General features: G+C 36.3%; 1 protein-coding gene across 2 annotated transcripts in view; it reads left to right on the top strand.

The window, feature by feature from the left end:
- Window positions 1-25,175, top strand: part of LOC148648232 (opsin-5-like) — a 34,021-nt gene that overhangs the window by 4,364 nt on the left and 4,482 nt on the right. For both annotated transcript variants that reach the window (XM_088608212.1, XM_088608211.1), the window contains 4 exons: window positions 18,259-18,346; window positions 18,874-19,036; window positions 19,555-19,686; window positions 24,816-25,146. In XM_088608212.1, coding sequence (XP_088464338.1) covers window positions 18,259-18,346; window positions 18,874-19,036; window positions 19,555-19,686; window positions 24,816-25,146 — 714 coding nt within the window. The remainder of the gene's footprint in view (window positions 1-18,258; window positions 18,347-18,873; window positions 19,037-19,554; window positions 19,687-24,815; window positions 25,147-25,175) is intronic.

Genomic DNA, 25,175 nt, shown 5'->3' with positions numbered 1-25,175 from the left:
TTGCTCACTTCTTGGTTCTTAAACTTATATTGATTAGCATTGCAAATGTCATTTATTGTAAATCTTGCTCCACATTTAACAGTGACCTGAGTACCAGCGAAGAAAAGTATGGGTGAACATTTAAAAATAGTTTAAAACCATGTATTACCTGCACCCATACAGCAATGTAATGACAAATTCAAAGACGATACGGGTTAAAGACTTTAAGGTTTCGCAAAAATTAAAAATTTAAAATACTATAATGCTCTAATGTAAGATGGTAAAGTGCTACCCAATTAATATTAATAACACAATGAAAATAATAATACTTTAATTAAAGTTTAAATTAATCCAAATGTCTCAAAAAGATGATAATGTTCAGTACTTCATATCCAAATGTTATGGAAATGTATGTTGAGCATTTTAAGAATAAAAGTGATTTAACCTAAATGTTTAAATTGTGTATTAAAATTATTAAAATGTGTTGGCTCGGCCATTAGAAATTTTAGAATTAATTAATCATAGTTTTAATAATAATTATAATAGTTTTTGTGATTCTAACAGGATACAACAGTAGCCTACCTTTCATCTTTATTTTTCCTAATACTAAAATATGTCTTACACTAAGCAAATTCAATGTGATGAAAGCAATTATGTTTTTTCTTTGCATTTAATTACCAAGTAATTGAATATCATATATCACAATGACCTCTATCTATCCTTGACATACTCTACATATTTATATGTTAATCTCCAGTCCCTTGCTTTCACAATCCAATATCTTGCAAACACATAACAACATACTGTATACAGTTCACCAATTGTTATTAAGATTGCTAAGATTTTTGTTTTTGTGATTGGCTGGCTAATGTGTACAGATTTTCACTTAAAAGGATGTTTAAGGTGGAAGGATATAGTTCATGACACATGGCACATGGTCTGTATTTCAGTGGAGTGCTTTGACAAGTGCTTTGCTTGTGTTTCATGCTCAGCCTTTCCCAAGCTTTATTATGGCCCTTTGCTTCAAGCTGCTTATCTAATATAATACTGCCTCCAGATGTTCGATACAGTAGCCTGTCATTTAACAGTTCATGATGATCCCAGTTATAGATGAAAATGAGATTTTAAAGTGCAGACGTTTGGCCGAAAAAGCTTAGAAAATCTATTCATGCATTTTCTGACCACTTTATTCAATACAGGGCTGCAGTGGAGCTGGAGCCTTTCCTGGCAAGCAATGAGTTGAAGGCAGGGTACGCTCTGGATGGGACGCCAGTCACCAGTGAATTGCAGGACACACACAGACATGCACTCACTCACACCTATGCAAAGTTTTCCCAGAAGCTTATTAACCTACAGTACCAGTACTGGTATGTCTTTGGACTGTGGGAAGAAACAGAATCACTGGAGAAAACCCATGCAAACAAACAGAGAACATGCAAACTCCACAACACCCCAGAAAACAAACCCAGGACCCCAGCACTGTGATACAGCAATCCTAAATGCTGTGCCATTGAGCTGCCCAGCAGATTATGACATACTAAAGAAAAATGAAGATCTACTCTTTAATTGAGAAAAGTCTGGTAATTCTAATTTGTATATAGGGGTAGGGCTCGACCCAACATATAAGATAATTTCCTACTTGCAATGTGCACAATGACTTGCATTCAGCACTTTGTATATTAGATTAATTGCCATATTTAACCCTCTTCGTTCTCTGTTTATGAAATGTAATTCCTAGTCTCTGGTATTAAAGAGCAACACCTTAAACTTACTTCAATTTTAATGTGGAACTCAACTTTCTAATACCCTATTCCATCAAGAATTTAAGAGGATATAAAGAAAACATGACAGGCTCTTTGTACAGACTCTATCTTGCTAGGGTGTCCATGTAATTAGGTCACTGCTATTACCCTGCTGCATTTCATTCTAAAACAGCAATCTGTTACTGCATTGTACAATGGAGGCAATTACACAAGCCAATCATACAGTACCAAAAATATCTAAGAAGGTTTATAATTAAATATAACAATATGCACAGACATTAAATGGCATGCTTTCCTAGCAATCATTATTCACCTAAAGTTGACTGTACATAATTGCTCCATAATAATTATTGACATGCCGATTTTCAAATGCTGCGATTGTATACATTAAAATGGATAAAAGGTGGCAAAACATTAGCTAGCTGATTGCTGTTGTGATGAATGTGATAATTCTACTGTAGTTTCCCCCTTTATATGCAGGAATACATTAGCTTTATAATACAACTTTTGGAATTTTGCAGTGAGAACATTTTTCCTGGTTTGATACACTGCACATCCATTTGATCTCTATTAAATCTGAATGGAACTGGATTGGATTCATAAACCAAAAACAATTAGAATGATTACTACAGGGATTCTAGTATTAATGCTTCTTCTACATGTTAAAATGACCATTGATCATATATGTTAAATTCTCTCTTTGGTGTTTATTAAATAATTTGCTGTTTCAATATAAATTAAGTCCCAAAAATATATATTTTTAAAGTATTTATAGTACATGAGGTATTTAGATTAGTATTTAACTTACACCAGTACTTTACCAATCAGCCAATTTCAATAAAATCAGCAATTGTACTGTAATGTTATGAAAATAAATATCTGTCAATCTTTTAAAAGTACGATGTGGCATTGCAGCTTCCCCTACATTCTGCATTAAACCTTTGCAGCTAAAAGTCTTTAATAAAGAAGGAGCCAAGATCCTGACTTGTTCAATTAAAGTACTGCCCCCTCCCCCCTCACACTTAAGTAATAAGTCAACTTAAGTGCTCCTTTTGGCATTCTCCTTTAAGAACAGGGAATGTATTACCTTTACATGATGACTCTAACAAAAATATAAAAAAGAGGATTAGTGAGAGAAAAGAAAAAAAAGAAAGGTCACTTCTATCATCCATCCATTATACGAAAGACATGTTTCTCGTAGGGCTCGAAGGAGTCATACTCCAACAGAAATCATCACTTGACTTTCATGTCAAGAGACAGGAATACTACACAATGGCTCATGGAACGTTATCAGACCAACACAATATTACAGGAATAGTATAGGTCTGAGCAGCTTTACTGAACCTGTTTAGCTGAGAACAGAGAAGATTGTGAGAGGACATGATATATTTATTGAAAAGACACAAGGGCGCTGACAAAGTCAACACAGCAGACTTTCTTATGTCCTTCCCATGGACTAATGGTGTATTACTACAGCTGCTCAGTATAATCAGAATATTCCAAGATATGCTGTGGTCAATTGTCACATTAACTTGATATGAAGCAAATGGCTATTGCAAAACAATCATTGAATTCATGAGGAATCATAGACATTTAATGTAAGTTTTAAACCTGTCCTACTAGTAATTACTCAGTGTAGTTCTATAGAGCTGGTATACCAGTGCTTTGCTTTCAGGACAGGTTTATTAACATAAAAATATTTTAGGACTTTTAATATGGATTGCATTATCATAGGATAAATACCTCAGAAAAGTTATCTGAGGAGCAGTACTGCAGGAGTAATAAACTCTTGTCATACATAGTAAACGTAAACAGTAAGTCCTCTGTTATAATGTCTCAAAATACCACAAATGAGGTAAATATGCTGTATCTTCTTCCATTAGTAACACAGGACATTTTCATAAGGGGGACAGAAGTGAGGTTACATATAAAATGCAGTTTCCAAGCAGAAATGTCAGTTTTCCTTATTATTTAGAAAGACTTCTGACAGCTTCGCACAATTTGTTTGGATGTGACACTTCATTGGTTACATATAGATGACATGAGCTGTGATGAACATAGGCAGTGACCCATAATAAGCTGCATCCTGAATATATTGCAGATAATTGATCATTTAATGAAAATTTTCTGAGATTTTCCTGCTCTATTTAAATTCATATTCAGTCCATTGAGACCAGCTATATAGGAAGATGCAACAGTAATTTGAAAATGGAAATGATCTACTGTATGTGTTATGGATGAAATGTACAGTAAAAAGGTCAAAGCAGATCAGATAGAAATGTGAAGATAAGGATTAAATGCCCCCCTCTTAAACCAGAATTTTGCAGAATTGCTGGCAGGAACAGCGTAGTAACAAACATTAAATTTGGAGCTACTAAAGATACCTTAGGAAGTGGAAACCTGTTTTTGTAGGCATGATATCTAATAATATCCACAAAGACTGCACGCTATACATTTTTTAGGACAGAAGAATAAATTTAGACTTTGTATGCATTTTGCGGTGTAGCAACATAATGAAATCATGTGAATTAAATAACTAAATATTTACTTTTTGTCCACACTAGTGTGTAGAGAATCCGAAGGTGGTCTTTCTGCTCTTAAAATGTGGCTAAAGTTACTGATGGGAACATGGGCTGGTGGACTGACAGAACAGGACCTGTCATTGAATTAACTTCCACCTTCATACAGCTGCCAACTAACTCTTAGCCATCACAAGTGAGAGCAAAGGAGCACAGTAGTGTGGGATTGCGTACAGCTGTATCAGAAGTCAAACAATGGTGACACCTGCTTCCATAATTGGACAGCTGGCATGGAAGTCTTTTTAAAGGACAGAATAATTAACGCATTGGCCAATTACACAAACAACGTCACCACAATCTGGTTTAAGAACATTTCACATATATGAACGTGACACCCCTGACAAAACAATTCACTGTGCACATCAAATTCCCCATCCTTTCTTTTCCCCATCCAAAACGAATGTTTGGACTGTATTTGCTTTGCTCTTCTGCCTAATGAACTTGTCTAGACTAACCCTCTCCTTTATAAAAATTCTTCCTTTGTTCTGAAGAAAAAGGGTAAAAGGTTACTGTGAGTATCAGATTTCATATACAGTACTATATACTACTGTGTAAATACCCACCCCTGACCAACCTTCTTTAATTGTCACCTTAATTAATGTCTTACCAAGCTCTTATGTGCAATATGAAGAGCAAAGCATTTCTCTATGGTGCTGTATGTGACAGTGAGGACAGTTCTTTGAACCCTGAGTCCACGATGATTTAAGTTTAATTTACTGTATATAAAATGAACAAAAAGAGCAGATGAGAAACCAAAACCAGAGAAAAAGTTGAATGAAAGAAACTATCATTTCAGCCAGTTAAATATGAAAAGGGCAGAACAAAGCTGTCTTTCTTGAAAATGATTATAATGTAGCTTCACAATGGTCACTACTGGAAGCATGGAATTTACAGAGAAAGCTTACACATGCACAAGACTATTTTCTTTCTTTTTTTCAGAATCCTCTCAGAATCCTAACACTTTATTTTAACACTTATTGTCACGGATATCACTATGAAAATTAGCTTTGTACTTTCAGGGAAACTGTCTGGGGCTTCAGAGATTTAGGTTAAATAATTCATTTCTCTGTGTACGTATAACATAAACCTTCACCATGCATATATTTAACTGAGAGATTATTTCCTGACAGGTAACCAATTTTGTCAGGGAACATTTCTGCCATTGCTGCCAGATCACTGAGACAGAGGGAAAAGAATGATGAAAAAGAAGTTTAAGTTTAAGGAAAGGTAGAAACATGGATATTGTCTGTATCCTAGCTTGCTGATGTAAGTGACTGTACCAATGACTGCAAAAATGTAGTTTCTTGTTCACTGCAAGTTAAAGTACCTTGAAAAAGATACTGTAGTAGCAATCAAACGCTTACCCTTGGAAATGTAGTTTCCATTAAAGCGTATAGACCTTCAAAAAGAAGGTGGGAAGGTGAGCCAGTACAAAACAATACTTGAAAGGAAGCACACCTAAAAAAGGCAAAATGAAAGTTAGCTTCAGTAATAATAGGTTTATACATGATTTATCCATTTGGATATATTTTGTCCTCGACCACAGGTTAAACAATAAATATCCAACTGATAGTAGGCACACCTTTGGTAATGGTTTCTGGAAAAGAGAAATGTTACCCTTTCTATGGGTAAAATGGGTAAAAACAACTCCAAGAGAAATATCGGACAGAGGAAGATCCATCTAACACTTGCTCCTTATATACAGTGACTTAAAAAAGTAAAGAGATTGTTTATGAAAAAAAAAAACACGGAAATGCATCACAATATGGCATTCTCAGAAACTCAGATACAAGAAACAGAATATCACATTGAGACTGATAGGTCTCATTTACTAATTAATAATAGTGATAGATGAACAAGTTTGGATTTTATAGTGGCTTATAGGAGGCAGTGATTGAAGAAAACTGTTCTGATCATATTAATTAGGACTCCACCTAATATGTTTGCCCTTAAGAAGGCCTACAGTATAACTGATGCTTTTTCTTTTCATCCCCAGATATTTTCTTTAAATATTTATGTCCACGTAGCAAGGATGTGAAAGTATTAATGACAGCCCGTGAATTGCTTTAAAGGATTACTGCTGTATGATATAGAGGGGATTGCATTAACTAGGTTTTCTGTACTTTGAAATTTCAACAAATAAACACAGCAGACAGGTTTTATATGATTAAAAGAGCTGTTTTTTAAAAATATCTTTAAATGCTACAGAGAACATACTGTACTGCGGTTCATTTAAATCTGATTCCTACTGGAAGTGCACTAAAAAGTCTGCTTAGATCCAGAACCATCCAACTGTATCCTAGTTTTCTGCCACTACAAGTGTAACAAAGACATTTATCTTTATGAAAGGTTGACAAGATGGTGTCACTGTGTCCTAACTACAGTAATTTCTACAATCATTTTGAAAGGTTTCAATGTTACGTGTGTCTGGTTAGTAATTAATTATATCAGTTTGACATCTTGATTCTGTGATGACTTGTTGGGAGGATGTCGTGCTGAAAGCTGGGGAAAAAAATAATTATACTGAAACACTTTTTTTGTGTGGAGTAGTTGTGAAGTATAAAGACAGATAAATTGATATCCCTTTACCTGACATATTGCTCTGCCAGGAACTGAAAATTGAAGTAATTAATTCACATAAAAAAGTACAGTTTTGTGGAGCCACAATAATAACCCAATTGGAAGTTGTTTGTTGTTTAAACTAAACTGTGTTTTTCATCAGCTAGTTCATTGAAAATTTAAAAAGTTGCAAAATAATATTTTTCAAATGAAAATATTTTAAAATTTACATTTCTTTCTGTCTGATGTTGCTGTCCAAGTTCCTGTGCACAATGATTTCTGTTTAATGATTCCCGGAGAAGAGCGAACACTACAACGTCCTGACATTTGCCTCCAGGGATCTGTTAAACCCTGTGTATTGCATAGAATTATTTATCAGTGGCTGCACACTATGAGATAAAACTTTCAAAATGATTGCAGAATCATGGCATGAAAAAGGATCCAAATTTTTCAGATTTCAGTCACAGGTTTTCAATTTCTTTAAACAAGGAAACAAATAATAATTTAAACAGCAGTTGCAACAGTGCTAAAAGTGTGGATTCAGTGTTACCAGCATGTTAGCAGGTATTAAGTCAATTCAATTCAAGCCTCATTATCTTCTAGGGGAAATTTGTTTAATGGTGCAGTTTAATACAAAAACAAACATTACCAACAGAGAAACCAGAACACTAGTATACATAGGAGATAAGAGAATTAGTTTACATGGTTTGAGAGAGATATTGTAGTGGAGATGAAAGATGGGAGTAGTGAAAATTCACAATGTATGGGGTGATACACACACTCCATATCACTGGCCTTCTTCACAACCTTTTCTTTGTAGAGGATATTTAAGTTGGTGTGATTTGCCCCAATTATTTTGCTAATTTTCAGTAATTTCCCCCAGCATATTACAATTAACAGAGCTGATGCTGCCAAGCCAACAAGTGAGACGGTATATTTTAATAAGAAAGACAACAAATAAGACACTTTTAATAAATGATTTACAGAACTGTTCAAAAAGTTCTACCTTGAAATAGCTGAGCTGCCTAAGAAAAAAGTGTCTCAATTGGCCTTTTTATAAATTGTGTCACAACATTTGTCCCATCTTATGTTTTTGTCTATGACCATTCTCCAGTCTCCAGGTGACTTTAGGTAACAATCCATCAACATATAGTACAGTACGAACGTATGAATAGTTCATTCATTTGGTGTATTACCACATTGAAAACTGTAGTGTCATTGTCAAATGATCAAGTCTCTTTGGTACTTTTTGTTTTATACAAATCCAATTAGGAATCACCAATTACTTCTTTTTCCTATGGGCTAGCAGCAACTACTCCTAAAGTGAGAGAAAGAGGAAGGGCAGACAATGCCCTCTAATTTGCTCACCTTGCTCAAGTTGTGCAGTGTTGTTGGAGGGAACCAGGCCATATGTGGCTAATGACTAGGTGAAAAAAAACTTATTGTAAAATTATATACAGAACAGAATATGTATTGAACAATAAAACAAAGGAATGTTAAAAACTGACTTTATAAGTGAAATTGTAGTTGGTTTATTTTTCATTTATATAACCGATACATTTGCCCAATGCCTTATGTTTTCAAAGTCTTCACCTAGAGTACAGGATGAGTGTTACAACCTGAATATTTCAAGTTCAAATCCAAGCTTCTGAAAAGCTGTCCTTGGGTTTCTGTGACCCTCATTGCAGCTTATGTGCAATTATATCACTGGAAACCTGCAGCCTTTACATAAGCTTTTCGTGAGCTGGTGTTATAAATTATGGTTATCCCAAATTGGTACCAAATCATATTTCATATGATTTATATGTAGTAAAACTGGTATGGGCAAAATGATAATTAAAAATAAGTGTTCTGAATTCATTAAGGAAAACATATAAGACATTATTGTTATGATGTACTGAAGCACAGAAATCAATATTAACATCCATCTAAACTCTTTTGGTAAGCCAGCAGTCACAATATGTTTTTGATTTGCAAGATCTACTGTGACATTTAGGGCTAGTGTTCTGAAAGAGCTTCACATTGAAGCCAGTTAATTTGTTGGCAGAGGCCCAACTCCTACTCTCTATTACCAGTACTTAGTGTGCAAGACCTCAGTATAACCCTATAAATAATGGGAGATTACAGAAAAAAATGCACAAAAGGGGTCTAATTAATAGAGTACTGAATATGAGAAACGGTATCTGACTACATTATCACAGTCGCTACATGACCAAAATGTGATCTACTTCTTTCCTTTAACATAAATTATTCTATGGACACAATCAAGATTCAAGAGTTTAAGGGTATCTCCACCACTAAACCTTATAAAACAGATCTTTTTGACTCTATACAGAAGATAAATGGCAACTTGAGAGCTGTCATTTGGAAGGACCAGTCAAAAGGTCACCTGCACAGTTAATAGCAGTCACATTGAAAGCAGTGGAATGGTTTGTGTTACATGACACTCTGCAAAACATTTGTAGGGAGGTACTGGGTACACTATGGATACACAGACATATTTTGGGGCAAAATAGATCAGCTGGAATGCTGATGTAACAAACTCTGTAATTGGAGCCACTTTGGAGGCAATTATAGAAGTGACTTCACCCCTGTTTGAAATCTAGACAGTGTCAAATATAGCCGCAGTGGAGGATCCAGTCCATTGCCATGGTGGAGTTGTCTGCGGTCTAGAAAGTGGCGCTATGTCTCTCAGAGCCAGTGAGCAACCAGAATCGAATCAAGGCTGGGGCGGGGAAGAATCAGCCTTTTAAAAAGAATGTTTACTTGGGATGATGTGGAATGAAGTGACACATACAGTACTGTATCTCTCCATGCTCTTGGAAAATGCTTCCGAAAAGATTTTTATATTTGAGCTTAATAGTGCTAACAGTATAGTCAGAAACTCAGATTGCCTATGACTTTACTGAGGTTAGTTTTGTATGTGTAAGCATTCTGTGATCTTGACCAAAGCTCCTGGAGATTGCAGAGGTGTAGAGATGAGGGCAAAAGTCTTGGAAAACTTTATAACTCTGCTGAGTATTAATGAGTAAAACATGATTATTCTCTTTGTTGGCATCAGTGGAGGCTAGTTGCTCGTTTTCTTGCAGATGTTAAACAGAGATCCTGACTACTTGGCCACTAAACATCCCAGGACACTGTGTGTGGGTATGGGTGTCCTAAAACTATGTCTTCGGCAGCGGCTACATTCTGCTCTTTTTCAAACCTGGCCTTCTGAAATGTCTTTCTTCATTCAATATGCATAACAAGCCGTCACTTTTCCTCTCATTCACCTGTCACTCAATGCTGGTTACCATGAAAACATGTGCCAACAGGAAATCTTCATCACCTGCCAGCAATTTACATCCACACCCCTAATAGGTGGTACAGAACATTTACTGTAAGGACGGCTCTGACACTGCTCTGGGCTCTGTCAATGAATTCCCTTTCAGAGCCTCTCTAGTCCTTGTTCCTCTTTTCTCGTGTTGCCTTGTCTGGATTCCTAACTTCTGCTCTGTTTTCTACTACCTACTTGGCTTTTCTATTCTTGGCAAGCAGATTCCCTGCTTGCTTTAACATCATTGTCTTCGGGATTTGCCCAGGCTAGGAACTGTGTTTTACCAAGTTTTCTGGATCTGACCCTTGCTTCAGCCCGACCAAGCGCCTTTGTTTGTGTCTCTTCCACTCATTCACCGGCTTAGCATTTAAATCATTTCCAATGACAGAGGCAGAAGGAAGCAAAAGAGACGTATAGTACTTGTGAAGAGAGGTCTAGTGCTGGAATAATAGAAGACAGTGAAAGAACGGGTCAACATGAGTACAGTACATGCTATATATTTATGACAAATGAATTACCATCATTTAACAGACGCAAGCTTTAGTATCACTGCTAAAACCATAGGCAGTAGTATTTATTGTCTTGTCAACTTTTACAAGAGACCCCTTTGTTTTATTCAGCACACAAGGAAAACCAATGACTTTACAGTACTTATTTTGAAGACTGTAAACATCAGCAGACTTGAGTTGGGTCCCCCGAAGTAAAGGGATTTGAATGTCCTTACAGTGTAATAAAATCGCAGCATTCAGTTCTTTTGATGGGTGAATTCAAGTCACACATTCCAGGGTATATTGTATTATTAGTTGGCATTCACAGAAAAACTTGAAAAACACAGCAATGAAGGATAACCCGCTCCTTAGGAGGAGATGAAATAGAAGTAAAAAATGTTAAGTCACTCCACAAGAATATATTGTAGACACATAACCACAATTTATAATCCCATTCTTCAGATGTGGGAAAGAACAAGAATAGACACTTTCATACAGTATAACATAAGGGATGACTGTGGAAGCATGTACTGTACAGTATCTATAAATGTTTTTTTAAATAAAAAACTTTCACACCCGAAGAAAGCTCCACAGCTGAAAAGTTATGTTTCCTTTCTTCTCTTTTCAGCATGGAATAAACCTTTACTTATTCCTTTGCAGCCTATGCATGCTGATGCAGCTCCCTACTTAATCTATAAAAGTTGCCATCTTGGTAGGGAGTCACTGGAAGTCCATCTAATTTAAACCTTCTTAAATTATTCAACATTGTCATTGTTTAATATATCAGTGCAGGCTGAATGAAATTCAAAAACGTGCTCTAATATCCCTTAGACTGGAAATGTCAGACTTTCAAAGTCTGCCCTTAGGAACTACCTGATGCTACAAAATACAATATGTAAAACCATTGCAGGAAATCTGCTTATTTCCCCTTTCCTGCCATACAGTTTTTATGAAAAATCAGATCAGAACAGCTGTGGTCATTAAAAATTAATATTTTAAAAGTAATACCTAATTCATATATCTTTCTTTTCTGCCTATTACTGTATAATGCTTAAATTGCCTTTGATGTGAAGTGTGTTAATTGGCATGCAATTTAGACTTGTGATTTCCGCGTTTAATAAGCATAATCTAATCCAGTGAAACAAGGACCCATAGAAAGAGGGTTAAAAAATGGTTTTCTTGAAGATTTCTGATGTTCTATTGCTAAATTATGTGTAGAACTTAAATGGCTGCACAGACAGTTACATTGTTTGCAAACAGTTGAAGTTATACAGTTATAACCTGATGAGTTAAATGTACTACAATGCTCATTTTATGCATCTGTACTTTTAAGTAGAACAAAAATCCCTGGTGCATGTGTCAGAGGAGCACATCAGCTATGATTTCATACTGCATTTAGACATAAAAGCAAATCAACACCCTACAGCCATAAGCTTGCCACCTCATGCATTCTGGATTTGATCCTAGGACATCTTTTTCTTAATTAATTAGTGTATCACAATGTTTAAAAGATTTAAATGAAGGTTAAATAGAAAAGAAGTACAAAAAATAAAAGTTACAGTAACCTTTCAGTTCAGCCACACTTTCAAACTTGAAAATTAAATACATTATGAATAAATATGAATATAGTGCATTTGCTTACTATTTGAGATAAAGATCACTCTGTAGAATACAGCAATACCAATTTATTATTTCAATGTTATTTCCAAAACAGAAATCCATGATTTCCAAGGTGGTGGAAACAATTTTATCCTCTTAATAAAATTCAGGCCTTTTCTTCAATGTTCCGTGCTTTCAGAAAAAAAGATGGCGTTGATGTCCTTACATGAGACTTGATTGCTATATCTCTGGAACTCCACTAATGGCAACAGCATACCTGGCTAATTGGTCAACCTCAAGAACATCAGTACATTACTAGGATTTACAGTACCACTCTGAGGAAAATCTTCCAAGAGCAGGGGAGATAGTCAAGACAATAGCCTTGTACTAAGATCTTTAATTACACAACTCAGTTATAACTATTTAATGATCTGGAAATAAATATTATTTTCAGTGCAAAACATATAGCCAGTAAAGCCTCATTGTTTGAATACCCCTTTAGTTTTGAAGCTGCCATTTTGAATTTAGTTCCTTGCTAGACCTTCTCTGTTTGTTTGCTTTGTTACAAGCTCACCGAGCTATATGAAATAATTTGGTAACCTGCTCCATTCATTTCCGTCTAATTGCTGCTTTACTGCCCTTGCTCCAATGTATTGCAAAAAGCGTCTGTATTTTTTCTGGTATACAGTACATCTGATTTCCCCAGCCTGAGGTTGAGGTTTCACATCTTTCTCTCTTCATCCCTTATCAGTGGTTAAATGCACCATGTGTGTTCTTGACAGGGCCCTGTTGCTGTGGCTGTCAGTTATACAGTATGTAGGTAGGCTACATTCTGGCAGAGCAGCAAAACAACAAGTAGTATGTGGGCAGAAACTGCCTGTGATTTGATCAATTTGACTATCTTCAGAATGAGCCTTTGTTGTTTATGTGCCAACAGAGTCATTTGTTGGTGTCAAAAATACCCCCAGGGACAAGGATTAGATGAATTAATTGAGATGCGAGTTTGTTGCCGTAAAGAGACACATTCACACAGGGACTCATTTTGATGGTGTATTTTAGTGCTCAAATACCAAGACCATGAATGAGAGTGTAGGTTTGAGAATGTGCTTGGAATAATTCCAGTATTTTTTGTCAGGGACTCTAATGAATGCAAATGCATTGCAAAAACATACTAATCCCTCTCATACTCAGCTGTAGTTATCTGCAGTATATATTTATTACCTTACTGGCAACATTTTAAAATCAGTTTTTTATCTATATTCAGCATATTTTCTGAAGAAATTTAGTTCCTAATTCAGTTTACTCTGATCCTACAGTGTGTGTATAATTTTCTTGATATTTTCTGCATTACAATATTCAATGTTACAACCCTGTCTATATCCAGTAGAGAAAAGGCTTTGAGCTTGCTCAGTTGGATGAACTGAATTGGTTTGAATCTGGATGTTAGGTTACTGCTCTTAGCACTTTGCCTCAGGAACAACAGGGGCTGATGCCCAAACTTCGCAGCATGTACTGTATTCTGAAATGGTGTAATGCTTAAATCTAAAGTGTTTTTTGTAGGTTATCTAGTACGTGAGGTAAGGGTCTGATACAATAAGGGTGACTCATTCCTGCCTTTGGCTCTATAAACTCAGGTCGTCATGATCTAAGTTCCTGTACAGTACATTATTAGTAACTGCACTGTTACAGTAATTGTAGAATGTGATGAAACATTGTCATTGTCAATGAATTACACATTAATGATTTAATTTTCATTACTTGTGTTCCCAGTTATCTGGATTGGGTTTTGATAGTGTTGCTCATTGTATGTGAAAAACTGCTTTCATAATTATTTCTGAATGGCTTTTTTTTCTGCTCCAGTTAGGGCAGATTTCTTTCCTTTACAAACTCAATGTGAATTTTAGATCTCTGTTCCTTTGTTTATTTGATTCTAAGTACAAGTTAAAAACATACAAAAGTCATGCTCACAATTGAATGTAGCTGTATAATTAATAAAATGAATTAGAGCATTGGCAGTCAGTATAAACACACTTCTTGATGGTGGAAGAGTCATTCATATAATTTGTATTGTGGAGTCTTGAAATGTTCCTATTCTTGTTAATTACTCACTTTAGAGGCATGATTGAAACCTCTGAAGTTTCAGACCAATGCAGTGTCTCTTGCTTGAGTGTCAGAGGCTATTAAGAAGGACGTGCCTTTGTCCTTCCAAAATCAGTACAAAGTCTAGGGAACTGTACTATAAACAATCGAAGAATGGTCTTGAAGTGCAATAATTGATGAGTCTTATGTTTTCGTGGTGAAGGTGAACTGCTACAGTGTAGTGTAATGGAAAGGGGACTCCCAGGAATGCATAAACAGATTAGAATAGGAAAGTGAGAGAGGTCATAAATTTGTGAAGGTACTTGGACCTGTCCTTTTTATCAGCTAGTTGGTAACCTAATTAATCCCCATCAACACTATGCTTAAGTGATCCATTAACACGCCTTTACCAGAATCTTTTAGCACTCTGTTCCTTCATACTCTTTTTATTCTTGCAGGCTAAAAATAAATCTTGTCATCTTTTCTTATGCGACTTATTTAGTACTCCAGGTATTATTCTTAATGTCAAGCTTCAGTGGTGAAATATCCTTTTATACTTTAAATATTCTAGATGCCATTGTATGAGTTCACTGTACACTGCTCAGCTTGAACAATTTTACTGTTGTTCCAAACATTCTGCTACTGTGCTGTATGTATCTTGTCACTCCACACTGCCTGGCTACATTTACTGATGAATCAGCTAGAATACCTACATCAGTCCTTTTTCATAGGTTAACCATTCTACCTATTAGACATTCCTTCTCACTTTCATGTAACTCTTTGCGGAATGATGTTAAATCTATTTTAGCAGTTTGTCTCCTCTCCTGTTCAAAATACGTTTTCATTAATTCGACTATTTAGTTGTAAGCTTTCACTCTCAATTTTCTGTCAGCCAAACTTTACCAGCTTATGAAGTTGGATCGTTTGCAAAGGAAGAGCAATGGTTCTAATGCTTCCAGCCAAATTGTGATTAAAGTTGTGCCTTATTAACAAATCAATTTATTTTCGCATCAAACGTATTCATAACACAGAATCATTTTTCTCAAAGGGATGACTGGCCTCTGTATTCTAAATAGCACATGCAGCATGTCCTCAGAAATGACTTTCAGGATTTGTCTTCTCTTTCGGAGTCTTGTCCTATTTCCTTCTTTCTTTCCTTCTGGTACACTGCTGCTTGGTTTCAATAAATCGGTTTCATCGAGATTTTAAAGGATGAACGAACATGACACTTATTCTTATGTGAAGTTTGCAGTGTCACTGTTCTGACTGAGGGCTTTTTATCTTTCTGTTTCCATTCCACAAGGCCCTGTTGAGACATTGTGGGGTTACCTTAGAAACAGGAATACGTACTAATGTGAAACCCAGCATAAACTGTAAGGCATGAAGGAAGAGATAGGAATTGCAGCATTAAATAAGAAGCAATTGGGAAACTGGATGGACAGATATTTCTATGCGTGGGACTTTCCAAAGCTCACCCATGTACAAGAGCTGGGATTCATAATCCCCATACTTTGAAATCGCCCTCTGTTGAATCATTTAATTTAAAAGCCTCTGCAATGGAGAAAAATCAAGGCATGTTGCAGGGAGGTCTCATTATAGAGGCCTAGAAGATCTACTGTATATATCCTACACCCAGTTTTCTGGTGCACAATGTCCGAAAAGATCAGGGAGCACAATGAGAGATACCCAGATACCATCTTGACACATTCTGCTTTTGCTTTTTTCTCTGTTCTATGAATACATCCCAGCCAGAACTATTGGTATTGTGATGGTAATGCAACCAAGCACATTGTGTTTCTCACAGATGACTTTTGATATCTTACTGACTTTCTGATATCTACAAACAAACAGAATTCTAGAAATTACCTGGTTATTTCAAATCTCCAAACAGGAGTTGACTTGTATGTGAAGAACAGTTGTAGCGTTTTTTTACCATAGTGTGCTGTATTTGCTCTTCAAGCACAAACGCTGTAGAAGACACTGCAGTCCCTAAGGAATGTAAAACAGTGCAGACAGAGATCATGAACCCACCCATGTTTCTGTTCAAGGGTCATTTTTCATCCCAGTGTCGAATGTTTTGGTCTTTTCTCCTTGTGATGTGTGTAGTGCATGGTCTTTCTGGCCCTCAGAAATGTCAAGTAATTCCTGCAACCCGCTTAATTTACACACCATTTAATCCAGCAAGCATTTCACTGTCTTCGCACTGTATTGGACTCCAAGCATTTCAGAACCTCAGGACTCAGCCCACTGTGGTATTATATTTGTTCAAGTGCTGTGTCATCAATCCCTCTGGCTTGTGTGCTTGGACTCTGTAAAATTATGATGATCTCCCTCTGGGTGTTGTAAGAAAAAAGGAAAAATGCAGAAAAAGAAAAGTGGCTTCTGGAACCGTACCAATAATAAAAATATGGATTTATCGCATTGGCCGACAAGGCTGCTCTTAAGGGAAATAAATATAATTCTGTCAAGTGGCTGGCTCCAAGGATGTTTTGTGCTCCTGTGTGGAGAGCTGACTTGGTGTAAATTTCATAGTTGAGGTCCACACACACAACAATAACAGAAATAAGGGGACAGCTCAGCCTTCCTGCAGTTACCCTTGAGAGGAAGTATCAAAGGTTTTTTCTTAGGCTGATTGTTTCTGCTTTCTTGGTCAGCATGATTGTCACATTTTAAAGTTTTGTTTCTGAAACTAGGCACACAGTAGGTCCTTTTTGAATGATTTTCTCTTTTTTTAACCCACTCTCATTGTTGACCCAAGATATCAAATAGAAATCACTGGCTACTAATTCCCTGCACTAGCACACATTTAATTTGGATTATTCTTGTTTTCAGCAATGACAATTAATTTGTTTTACCGGGGAGGAAATAAGCCATAAAGACCACAGACTGCTAGAAGTCACACAAACAAAAAGGAATACATCCTCCTTCTTAGGATTTTAATGAGTTTAAAACATCCAGTAAGATGACTGCCTTAACGTATTGTACTTCCTTAAGAAACCCAATTGCCACTATTGCAGTTTTTCACATGTGCTGCTTTTTTATTTGTGTCTCCTTCGGATTTTCTCTTGCAATATCCTTTCTATTCATCACAGATCAGTACATTTTATAGTTGCATATCTCGACAGTGCAGGCTCAGTCTGGGAATATGCTGTTCTTCAATTTTTCTTGAATTAAAGATTTGAGGACAAATGCCATTGGGGTGGGAGACTGCGTTCCACGTCTGTGATAATTTTAGGTGGTTTTTCTAGAGGGGTGTACTCAAAATTCTAGTTCATGTCTTGTTATTTATATTGCATTATTTTTTACATATAGCTTTCATCCTATACCATTTTGGACCAATACACAACAGAGATTGAATTCGCCCATCAGGAAACACATGAACCATTCTTAATTGACCTTCCACCACTTATACAAATACAGTGGAATGTTGTTTTCTTCAGATATGCAACACTATTTTTTATTGCATCCATCAAGGAAATGGAAAATGCTGAAAATAAATACCTGGGACAATAGAGGGATTTTTGTAAACTGGAACACAAATAGAATTGAAAAATTATAAACTCATTATTTGCTTAGAAGCCTGAGTCCATTTAACTGTATGATTTTGTTCTGACAATATTTCCAGTAATCCCACTCCGGTTGCTTGACTAAAAACTTTCAATCCAACAAATATAAGCATTTTGATCATCAGAATTTTGCTGCTGTGGTTTTGTTGAAGGCTGATCCTGGTTTAATGATGTCTGTTTCATTGTTTATCTTGGTCTGTTTAGAAAGGATATGAAATCATTGAAAGAGTAACTGAGTCATTGTGGTTCCAAAATGAAACAAAGAGCTTAAACATAAAGACACTGACTGCCTCCTCTTCCTACCTCTCCATTTCTTTCTTGTGTGTTTAGATGGGAAATGCCTCCGAAACAGCTTTGTTCATTTCCACTGTCTCCAAGGAGAATGATGTCCTCATGGGATTGCTTTATTCCGTATTTGGTAAGTTGTTACCTACTGTAGTTTGATTCAGGGAAAGCTCTAGTCTTCAACTTTTCCTAGATACAAATTGTCCAAATTTAGAAGTAGCACTTGGCAGATAGCAAAAATAAACCAATAAATAAGACTAAATAAATCTCTCTTGTGTTCCGTGGAGATTTTGCTGTTGGTGGAGACATTTGTTCCGAGGAACTTATAAATGATATAAATGTAGTTACAGTATATACATGTACTGTATTTCTTCTCAATTTTAATACTGAAAAACAAAGCACAAGCTCCCTTTGGCCATGGATGCTGTTGGCTGATCATGAACAAAGGATCATGGTCCTTCTTCTGATAATTAGTGCCATTTTGCATGAAACCTTAAATAATAAAAAATGTATGCATATAACAGGTTTGGATTGCCTTTCTCTGGTTTTAAATTCGGAGAACATCAGAATGTAACCAAGATACAGTTGTGGTGACCCATGGGTCCTGCATTTAAAAATTGCTTGTTTCTAATTGTTCGATTGTTCTGCTTCTCTCCTCAGGTGTTCTCTCTCTATTGGGAAACTGTATCTTGCTGTTTGTTGCCTATCGCAAAAAATCTTCCCTGAAGCCAGCTGAGTTCTTCATCATCAACCTATCCATAAGTGACCTAGGAATGACAGTGACACTCTTCCCTCTGGCAATACCATCCGCTTTTGCACACAAGTAGGGCCCCAAAGTACCTCTCATTTTACAGAGCATTTGCTGGAAAAAGAAATGTGGGTATTGGATGGAATGCCTTCATTAATTCATGTGAAACATACTTGAGTATTTTAGTGATAAGAATTTGTGCAAATTTATAATTCATATAATTCATTACAGGATTTCATTGTCTTTGTCTGCCCAGAAGAAAATATGTATACTTTCTTAAACGCTTTGCAAACCAGTTCTACAATCAGACTCCTTGCTGTTCTTTCTTAATTAAGCCTTGGAGATTAGAAGTCATTGACTAAAAAGCTATTATAGATTTGCATCTAATCACTTGAGCTGCAGGGAAGAATATTGCAGCCTGGTAAAGGCAAGAGACAATCTTGCAGGTCTTGCACCATCAATTGATCTTTCCTCCCTTCTATGCTTTACAACTGGGGGGAAAAGATTTAACCCATTACACGATCTAAATGGATTTGTGATGATTACTGCAGGGTGCTCACTGTAACTCACACTGTTCTCTTCTGTCTGTGCAGGTGGCTGTTTGACGAGATCACCTGCCTGTATTATGCTTTCTGTGGGGTTCTGTTTGGGCTATGCAGCCTCACCAACCTCACAGTTCTCTCCTCAGTCTGCTGTCTAAAAGTTTGCTACCCCACCTATGGTAGGTTTCTGAAAAAAAAATCAAAAACTGGTGAGATAGCATAAACCTTCTTTATTTCTACAGGTTATTAAAATATCCACCACATACTCTGAAAATGGAGGTATTTGTTCCATTTGTGAATGAAAAACATGGTTCACAATGATACTTCAGCACCTTGCCCACCATTATTAAATTGCAGACTGTAATATAGTAAATGGTACCATCTCTGTGACAGACTGGCTTCCATTGAGGCACAGTCCTGCTTTCCACCAGATTGTCACGGCCTGTGACAAATGAGCAATGAACTCATTTCTGAATATGGATACATGGAAACTACCATATGTATGTTCAACTAGAATGAAGAAATACTTAGGTGAAAGATATAGTTAGAATGAACCAAAATATCTTTGGTTTAGACCAAAGGTAAGACCTTTTGGCTTTAAAAGAGCACAGGCAAGGCTTCTGTTTGTTTTGAAAAAGATTGGATACCTGCAAAAATGATAGTTGGGGTAAATCTGAAAAGCCCTATTTTATACAGTACCTTAATAAATCAAAGAAAGATTTTTGGATTCACATTATGTTTTCAGATCTGTATTGATTTAGTAAAAGCGTATACCTTTTTACATTAAATGTCCTTATGATGCTGTTTTAGTAACTGAACAGGATGAAGCACTGAAGTCTTGAAAGGGACACATAACTATGGTATTGTGAACAAGCTCACCTTCATCCTCCAGGTTTTATTCACTACTCACCCCCAGAAGCACAATAGAAAAGTGTTAAAAGATTTTATTTGCTAGATTAGGGCTAAAATGAACTTAAATTCTTCTATTATTTCAGAGATATTTAAGGATATAAAATAAATATTCCAAGAACAAAATGCTTTAATGAGCTTGAACATTTATGTGAAGGTGAGCAACAAATTAGACTAGATCCTGTATCAGGCACCCTCTGATTTAAACACAATAAAAAAATACATATTAAACTTAAATCATAATGCCCTTTCATAATTTTCGAAGTCATTAAAAGACAGATATTTATTTTTAAACTACAACTATAACCAATTATCATACAGCACAAGTGATTGATTAATCATCTTGCCAAAGCCCCAGAACATAACCTAATGGATTAATTACAGTACTAGTAGATTTACTATATTAAAATTCAAAGAGAAGCTATTGGAAATATTATGGAAAGATTTTATTGGTATTTACTATGTAATCATACGTGACATTACATATAATTTTTTCTAGTTCATATCGAATGTTCATAAATTCAGCTTGTATTCGTAACTCCATGTATGACTATGATTTCCCTTGTGAAAAAACACATTTACTGTCAGTGAAACCAATATTCTATTGACTAGTTTAAAGAACTATTTTGAACCAACGTGTCTGAAGCACATAAAATGCATTCAGACTTTAAATGTATGCTTTTGCTGCTCAAATGAGCACACAAACTATTAACTTGCCATGTTTATAATTCACAATATTATGAGCTTGTACTTCAGAAGCAACCCACACCTTGAGCCCATGATAATGAAAAATCTGTAAATATTTTAGATGTTTTAATAAAAATCGAATGTGTGCTTCCATGCTGTAATTGCTTGTGTTAATTTGATTCACACATTTATAAATTAATGAAACTGAGATAATTAACATTATCTTTTCAAGGCAGTGTACATATTTTTTAAGATAACACTTTACTTTAGATCAGCTTTCTTTATCTACAATTAATTAAGCATATAGAGTCATAATTACAGTAATTTACTTAAATTGTACATTTAATGCAATTCTCCCTCAAGAAATATCAGATTGAAACAGATGAAACCTACAAAAGACCATGAAGTGTAGTCTAGTCCTTAGTCTAGTATCTTTGAATAGAACGCATCTTAACCGGAAGAAACTAAGGACAAAACATTGTATTATGCCATTTTAAAGTAAGCATTTGTTGGTCTAATTGGCTCAGCCAGTACAGGCTAACGTTTGCAGTCCTGATTTCAGACCTCACTTGACTAGTTCAGGTCTGGGCTATGCTACTGGTCATTAGCAAAAGGGATTCACAGAGCAATGGAGCATAATTTGATATGTGATTGGGGTTACAGGGGTTTGAGGTAATTTAACAGAGCAGCAGGATCTATAGTCGATATATGGGGTTAAGACAGCAGAAGACAGCATAGAGATACTCCAGAGACCAAGAGAAAGGATTAAGTCAGGGTTTACATTCTTCACAAGAGTATTAGAGAAATCAGCTTTATCTGTCAGCAAGCGGATTTCTCCCTTTAAAAGAGGATAGCTCACAAGCAAGGCCGTCTAATCCAAAAGCTGGGCTAGATCAGTAAAGTCTCATGGTGAGAGCGCCTTTACACCTATGGGTTTTGAAGTGAAACTCAAAGTTCCGTTCAAGCTATGAAAAGTAGCTCTGTATACCAACTGTTGCTGTGTCAGGGGGCAGACATACCTCTGGTTGGATAACTATCCCTGGCCAAACAGGATCAGCTGGACAAATTAGGTCAGCAGAAAAATGGGCAGTAGAATGGCCAACAAATTGAGGACCAAATCAGGGTGGAGAGGCTCAAAACATAAGGGCTTGTCCATTCTCGGACAATAAACGTATTTTCCCCTGCGAGAACATGGGTATTTGTCTCTCGGACCACGCTCAACCTGTTTAAACTATCTACTACAGGTGGCCAGCTGTGTAATAGCATCCCTAATAACTCATGAGATCTATATCTGTTCCTCTGCAAACAAGAGAATTTGTCTTAAATGCATTGTAACTTTATTTTGAGACAATGTGAACCTTTTCTCTCAATTTTTCTTGCCTATGCCATTTCATAAACCCGAAAAGGAAGATTAAATCCAGCAGAATAATAAAGAACAAGATCATTGGAAGTCTCCACAGGAACAACATCTCTCCTCTGATCAATGCGTACTGCCCAACGGGCACTGGACTGGCAGTACAGCAGATACAGTAGTTATCTATACAGTACTGTAGGTCAAGTGTGTGTTGTAGTGGAACATCCACATTTTTTCATTACCCTCTGTTGATGAAAGGGCTGTAGAGCTTTTTTTCAAGTTGTTCTACAATTAGTGATTCCGAGTTAGAAAGGGGATAAAAAGAAAAATTCTGATTCCATATTTGAAATTTGTTTGGAAAACAGTTATAGTTTTTCAAGATAATAATTCTCTATTTAACCTCTCTTTTACATTTTTCTGTCACAAATACAAAACACAGTGTAGAGAGTGAGAGCTCATAAGTGCTAAGCAGCTGAGAAGGAATTTGTGACGTAAAAGACAGAATTAGGTGTCCCGTTTTCCTTCACCTAAGAATTAATTCATGGTGAGTATACATATGAAAAATGGGGTAGATTGCCTTTTCTGCAGCTTTTCAAGCACAATAGCTTTAACTGCCTGCTCTAATATGTTACAAGCACAAAGTGATGACTGATGTTTCTTCTGTCTTTAAAGAAAAGGCTTTCTTGTTCACAAGATGTCTATCTTTCCATTATTCAACACCTTCATTGGCAACCTTTCACCTCAATTAATTTAAAAAAATGGAAATTACTAGTCTCTGATTAAAGTCTCCCTACCCAGTCACACTACCCAGTGGGCTTTCCTTTGGTCTTTTGATATTGATATAGAGAAATTCAATCCAGAATCTGAATCTTTTGAATCCTTTTTAACAAAAACAATAACAAAGCATTGTAATGAGTAACAGTGTCCATCAGCCACCAACCAGCCTAACACAACGTTCAAGGACGCAATGACTAGACTGAAAAATATGAGGTTCAGATTTCAATACAGAACTGACAATAGGTTTGGCATTTAAATGAACTAATTCAGCCAATAGTACCCCGCAGGCACATCAAAATCAAATACTAATTCCATCAGGAAGCATTTAGAAGAACCAAAATGTACTATTTATGAAGATAATTTTACTGTTTGTCTACAAATATTTATTTCCATATGTTAGCTATTTCCCTATCACAAGGACATTTTAAAAACAATCCAGGCTTCACAGAATGCAAAACAGAGATTACGTATTAGTGTATTTATTCATTATTGACAGCATTTTTATCAACTGATGCAGGATGTATGTGGCAGATGTTGAAATGTGTGTTTATCTGCCAAGAGTGAACCCAGGCTGTGTCACTAAGAGAGAGTTCCTTCCACTTTGTGGTATAAACCATTATTTTCTTTGAAGCACCAGGTTAACAATCACTAGTAGAAACACAGCTGGCTGGGCTGTGACAATGGGTGTCTGGCAGACAACAGAATCCCTTTGATACAGGTTTTGCTTTTTGGAATCAGTCCACCTTGTAAGTGTTTATCAGTAACACCTAATCTGCACATGTGAGCACTGCTCTGAAGTGTAGCAGGCTGTCACTCTATGGCCCAAGTCACAGGGCAGACCGAACAAACACTATTAAAATGTACTTCCTATCTCTTACCAGCCATCACTCCACAACAGGAGCTCCATCCTTTCTAGTTGTATTTTCAACTCAGAGCTGAGATAGCGTTCATGGAAACTTCAGACTGATTAAGCAAATTGGGATAGGCAATGAATCAGGCAGCAATCAAATCATTTTGTGTAACAAAAACAGACTATTTTACAGTGCAGCCCTGGATGGATATACAGTACTGTACTAAGTTATGAATTTTGAGCAAGAGCAGACAATATAAAACAGGATGATATATTATGGAAGGACATACAGAGCTGAGTTTAAAATCATTAATATTTAAAAAAACTCTAAAGCAGCCATTTCAAGTAACCAATTAATTGGGTTCACATTTTAATAGATTTAAAGGTTCATTTTTCATTTCTTCTAATGCTTTTCATCCAACCTGATAATGATTATTTCTCTAATAAAACCTAACTATTTTAATGAGGGTGACACACAACAGCTTAAAAAGTGGTTTTATGCATTTGCTGGCAGTAGCATATTAAATCATATTAGCTTGATTACAGCCCAACTGAGTACCACATAAAAATGTAAGGGATCCTTAAGGATGCCTTATACTGTAAATGTGAGCATAAAACTAAAAAGAAATGTACTTGTATGCTTTTGTACATTGCTGTCAAGGAATTACCTCTTTCTTTTAAATGACCGTGAAGCTTCCTCTTAATTTTGCCCTCCATTCTCTATCCGGTAGGTAGCAAGTTTTCGTCATCCCACGCCTGTCTCTTGGTGGTGGGGTCATGGATTTATGCCTTGATCTTTGCCATAGCACCGCTTGCCAAATGGGGAAATTATGGCCCAGAACCCTACGGCACAGCCTGCTGCATCGACTGGAAAGCGCCCAACCGAGAACTGTCCGCCATGACATACATCATTTTCCTCTTCGTTTTCTGCTATGTGGTGCCCTGCACCATCATTTTCACCTCCTACACCTTCATCCTGCTCACCGTACGGGGCTCCCGGCAGGCTGTGCAGCAGCATGTGTCCCCACAGAACAAGACCAGCACTGCACACAACCTCATCATTAAGGTGAGTATGAGTGGTGTAGTGAGGTGGGT

Source organism: Lepisosteus platostomus, chromosome 15 (assembly GCF_059453375.1).
Source record: "Lepisosteus platostomus isolate fLepPlt1 chromosome 15, fLepPlt1.hap1, whole genome shotgun sequence".
In the NCBI taxonomy this organism is placed as follows: domain Eukaryota; kingdom Metazoa; phylum Chordata; class Actinopteri; order Semionotiformes; family Lepisosteidae; genus Lepisosteus; species Lepisosteus platostomus.
The sequence above is the reverse complement of the archived record's forward strand: the minus strand, read 5'-3'. Positions and strand labels throughout refer to the sequence as shown.